General features: G+C 47.2%; 1 protein-coding gene across 1 annotated transcript; it reads right to left on the bottom strand.

The window, feature by feature from the left end:
- Positions 1–1,758: 1,758 nt before the first annotated feature.
- LOC101783292 (probable inactive methyltransferase Os04g0175900) lies at positions 1,759–4,287 on the bottom strand. Its single transcript, XM_004975022.4, has 4 exons — positions 3,851–4,287; positions 3,453–3,766; positions 2,318–2,382; positions 1,759–2,175 (listed from the first exon to the last, which is right to left on the bottom strand). The coding sequence occupies exons 1-4, from the start codon at positions 4,261–4,263 to the stop codon at positions 1,876–1,878; spliced, it is 1,092 nt and encodes a 363-aa protein (XP_004975079.3). The 5' UTR covers positions 4,264–4,287; the 3' UTR covers positions 1,759–1,875.
- Positions 4,288–5,323: the final 1,036 nt, after the last annotated feature.

The raw sequence follows: 5,323 nt of genomic DNA, 5'->3' as shown, positions 1-5,323 counted from the left end.
GTTTACACCTTTTTGGCGAAACACATCTGCCGCACCTCCCACGCCCTCGCATGTTGCAACTCACGGATCTAGCAGTCCGGCTTGCGATGCTTCCTCCCTGCATGTGTGGATACCTTGGAGGTGTTGCGCCTGCAGCACTTGGACGAGCCGCCGACGAGGCACGACGAGCCGCCGATGAGCCGCGGAACGAGGGCGATCTTGCTGCACGTGGACGAGCTGCTGAGGAGCTGCTGGACGTTGACGTGATCGACTACGTACGACTACGTTGATCAACTACGTACGACTACATTGATCGTCTTCACTGCATCAACGCAAATCTACATCTTCCGCACCAGTAGTGCGTTGAGTGGTAATCTCGTGATCCTTATACGGCAGTTCTTCCTAGTTTTACGCGGTAGAAATTTTGATTTGCGCTAGTGTAGCCTACCTCGTATCCCTACACTATGATCATCCATACCTGTATCATGTTGTGCATGCAACCAAACATATCCTAAGAGTGTGTTTGGTTTGGAGATAACAAGAGGTGGGATGGTACTATCCTTATTTTTTTGATGAACCATCATTGGAAAAAAATGGGATGGATGGCAATTTTTAACACCATTAGCTACAGAAGCTCATGGGCTCCACATGACATTGCATGGTCCCGCCTGTCATGTGTCTGCTTTATCCTCTCGGAGACCGACCGGCAGCACGGCCCGTGGCGGAGCTCGACTCCCCCCGGCCGGCAACGTGGCCGCGGAGCACCTCCAGCTCGCCTGGCCAGCTGCGCGATCCGCGGGGGAGCTCCAGCTCGCGTGGCCCGCGGAAGAGCTCCGCGCCGCTGCCCCGCCGACGGCCTTGCCCACGTCGCCCGGCCCTACCTCCGCCGCCCCTAGGACGTTCTTCGCCGACGGTGGCCTGCTGCCCCAGGCTCGCCCGCGCCGCCTCGTAGGACGGGATCCTCAGCCCCGCCGGACGGGATCCCCGGCCGGCGGCCTGCCGCCCCCAGGCTCGCCCGTGCCCCCCTCCATCGGAGGAGCCCGACCGCCGCCCCCACCTGCCGGAGGAGCCCAACCGCGGCCGCCCCCTGCCGGAGGACCTCGGCCTCTGCCCCTAAGCCCGCGTCACACTCGGACGGAGAGGAGACGGAGCAGACGGGGGCAAAAAGGGACGCCCTGTCCGCTCATTCTGGGCGTACCGATCCGTCCCGCATGCTACTCGTCCTCGAACCAAATACTACAGATAATTGAAACCATCCCATCTCATCCCGTCCCCGCATCCTAAAAGACTGAGGGGCCAGCCAACATAAATCAGGGAGCAAACATTAGAATATAGATTAAATTTTTATTAATTTACAAGGTTTTCAGTAGAAAAAAATAGAACCATGAGGGGGCATGGCCCCTGCCAGCCCCCTGACTGGCTCCGTCCCGTAAGGAACAATTAAGAAAGCATGCAATGGAACCTTTTAAATGAATATACAGTGGTAAATCGGAAAGCCTGAGAAAAATTATCAGAAGAGTTGAGATATGCTATGGAACAATTAGAAATGCCTATCTGGTCAACTGAGACAAATTATTGGAAAAACTACGATATATTAACAGAAAAATAGAGATACATTAATATTGGAACAATGGGATATATACTATCAGTTAACGATCAAAATTGATATGACTGTGCAAGCCGGAGCTTCTGGTTTTCTAAAACCGGAGCTTGTACATTCGAGTGCAAGTATTTGGCGCGATGCGTTTCCGCGTCAACACTATCATGATAGGTGAGATATACTATTGGAGCAATTAGAAATCCAATCTTGAAACAATCCAAAATTACAATTATATTGTTTTTAGAACGAAAAAATAGTAATGAACAACAAATCTGTAGATTATTTGATCTTGGTCACTACTTTGAGAACTCCAAAGCCCAATAATTGGCGAAGATATAGGTTGACCCGAACTCGCCCTCAAAGCCGGAGTCCCTTGCAAGCTTGACGAATTCCTGCTCTGTCCTCTCTTTCCCTCCTCGAAAATTGTTAAGCATGATGACATCAAGTCGGAACGGATTCTGAGCCACTGGGGTGGCCTCTGGGATAGCGGGCAAGACGATCTCCACGGCGATAACCTTGCCACGCTCTGGGAGGGCACGGTGGCAGTTCGAGAGGATCTTCATGCAGTCCTCATCATTCTGTAGATGAAGGATTGACTGAAAACACAGACATGGATAATAAGCATGTTGGTTACATGTTCATTTCGACAATCAAGATTGGGTAAAAAAAAATCGACTTAATACATATGCTAACACATCTGAAAATGGATTTTAAGAAGCCAACTATCAGTGCACATACCTTTAGGAAAATTGCATCTCCATAGGGCACTTCTTCAAACATATTTCCGGTTACGTGCTGTACACCTGCATCAAAAGCTCATCACTAAATTTTGATGGTTATGCTAGTTTTTGTTTCAGTTCCCCTTTTATCCAAATACTTGGCACCCGCACAAAGTTTTTGTCATAAAAGATCCGGAAAACAATCATTCTAGTTTTTTACCAAACTTTTATGGTTATTTCTTAATGATGAAAAGTATAACATTATCAGAAAAGTAAGGTCTGCAAATCTTGACCTTGAGTTTTAACCTTTAGTACATGCAGACTAGTTTTCTACAATATTTCTGTTTATAAACTGAACAGTTATTGGAGGAATCATTTCTAAACTATGAGACCTATATTTCTTCTTCAACATATTTTTCTCATCTATGATCAACAAACATATTAATGATAAAAAACACTAAGAAAAATTGTATTTTGAAGAACAATATGCATCTGGGGATAGTGGCATACAAATTTATATTTAAGTGCCTACAGATCACTAGCCCATTTTAGATAAATCTCACTAAGCCATTTTATTTATAATGTCCTCATCCAACTACAATGTAGGTTGAATTCTTATTGAAATTGTAAGCTATGTCTTATCTGTGTATGCTGTAGAGTCGTAGTCATAATAACTGAATAAACATTGTGTGCCTTGACTAACTCCTTGTCATACTAGACTTGTTATTTTGAAGGAACCAATGGTGCCTGATTTCCATATTATGCTGGTCTAAGCATCTTGCTTTTGAAAATATAAACACTGTGTCAAGATATGTGCAAAGATATGTGTATATTATTTGGGGATGGGTTGAAATGTGTCTATCTGCGATTCTGCGGAACCTGATCTGCTATGGTCAAACAAAGAATCGGCACTAGTTTATCGTTGCAGGATAGACTGTCTAGACAAATATAATAAGAGGTGGATTGTCATCAACTCTTTGAAATATTAAAATTAAAGAAATATATAAAAGATAAATGAACATGCATCATTTGCCTACAACTAGTTTTATAAGGTCCCTATGAACATCCATGGCTTGCAAAGTTTGACCATATGCATTCGTGACTCTTTTGGATGGATCTAAACATGAAGATCAGGCGGCAGCTTGGAAGGATACCAGGTATAGCCGGAGCCTCAGAGAGGGCATGAGGCAGGTCAAAATTGATGCCCTTGATGTGCTTGTACCGGGAAGTGATCATCTCCAGTGTGGCACCGGTGCCGCCGCCGACGTCCACGAGCACGCCGATGCCGTCGAACCCCTTGAAGCGGTCCAGAAGCTTGCCGATCACCATCATCGTCTGCTGCGCCATGGCCTGGTTGAACACCCTGTTCAGCCTCGTGTTCATCCCCATGTACCGGAACATAGGCACCCCGTGCGCCCTCTCGAACGCTGCTGGCCCGCCGCCGGCCACCGCGGCCCCAAGATGATGCCTTCATATGTGAACGGTAGGATGCATGAGATCATAACCATGATGGTAATCCGATGCAGAGATCAGTAGGGTACTTAGTACTTACCAGGAGGGCAAGTAGTCTTCGTCGACGGCGAACATGGCCAGCGGAGCTAGAGAGCCCTCGCCGCTGTTGCTGGTGAGCCACCGGCACACAGGCGTGGCCGTGTACCGCCGCTGGAGCGCCTCGTCGCTGGGACCTGTCTCCGTCGAGCAATTCACCACGTTGTAGGACGCCAGGAGCCGGAGCAGCCGGTCCACCGAGGCAGCCGCTTCAGCCTTGTCCGCGGTCGGGAGCTGCGCGGACAGCTCGTCCGCTGTCATCGCCCGGCCGGCGGCCGTGCTGAGTGCATCGATAAGGCCGAGCTCGATCGCGGCCTTCACGGTCATGGAGACAGCAAAGGACGAGATGAGCTCTAGAGCGTGCAGGCAAGTGGCCTCGTCGCCGTCAACGGCAGCACCAGCTGCTGGATTACTCATGGTCTCGGTCTCTCGCTTCTGTTTTCCAAGGTGCAAATCACGCCTTCTATCCGGCACAAGATGGTTGTGCTTTATAGTGGGTTCTACTAACTTCTTAATTATTTTTTTCTAAAACACAAAAAATAGACACGCTTCTATAAACGCGCGTACGCACCACACTATCCCATGAGAATCACCAAATAATCGGAACAACAAATGTTTGAGATTGACGAGATTACCACATACAACACGTCATCAATAGACACGTCGCTAGCAACGTTGAAGGTCCCGACTCAGGTGCAACAACCGAGAATACCGGAAGGGTGGAGGTCTCCAGAGGAGGGCTGGGTTAAGGTGAACACCGATGCTGCTTTCAATACTGGGACATGCACAGGGAGCAGTAGTGTGGTAGTAAGAGACCACTCTGGTGGGGTGGTAGCAACAGCAACACGCTGGTTTGATCATATACCAGATGCTCTAATTGCGGAAGCAATGGCAGCGAAATAAGGCTTGAAGCTCGTTGTGGAGTTAGGCTAGGAGAATGTGGTGCTTGAAGTGGATTGTTTGAAAATTTCTTTGGAGTCCATAGATGATTCTCGTTCCTCGATAGGCGGCCTTTGGCATGATATTATGGAGCTTAGTAGGAGTTTTTCTTCTTTTAAATGTGTATAGTTTGAGAAGCTAACTCGGTGGCGCACTACTGCATGAGTGTGGTGTCATCCACCGAAAGTTCATGCTTCTAGCTGGACACTATTCTAGACTAGCTTATATGATGCTAAAAAAATAGACACGTCGCCTGCCAATAAAATAATATCGTCATTATTTTAGAGAAATACGAGTATCCATGCTGATCATAGGATTCACACCAAGATATATAAATAGGTTGCACCAAAAGAAATATAATCATTTGAGCTTAGGTTGAGACTTAATTTTTGAAATGCTATGACTTGATGATCCTTTGACCTATTAATGACAATATAAGGAAGGCAACTTATTTGTAGTTAGTATAGTTAAGGGTGTGTTTTCATTGTAGGAAACCCTCACTACTAAAAACGATTTGCAGGGGTATCCTGTTTTTTAG

Source organism: Setaria italica, chromosome VII (assembly GCF_000263155.2).
Source record: "Setaria italica strain Yugu1 chromosome VII, Setaria_italica_v2.0, whole genome shotgun sequence".
Classification (NCBI taxonomy): domain Eukaryota; kingdom Viridiplantae; phylum Streptophyta; class Magnoliopsida; order Poales; family Poaceae; genus Setaria; species Setaria italica.
This window is presented reverse-complemented; position numbering and strand designations above follow the sequence as displayed.

Coding starts and splice junctions, on each gene's coding strand:
- LOC101783292 (XM_004975022.4), bottom strand. CDS start 4,263: ATGAGTAATCCAGCAGCTGGTGCTGCCGTTGACGGCGACGAGGCCACT. Junction 2,383..3,452: donor TGAGGCTCCGGCTATACCTG/GTATCCTTCCAA, acceptor CTTTTGATGCAG/GTGTACAGCACGTAACCGGA. Junction 2,176..2,317: donor GAGATGCAATTTTCCTAAAG/GTATGTGCACTG, acceptor CTGTGTTTTCAG/TCAATCCTTCATCTACAGAA.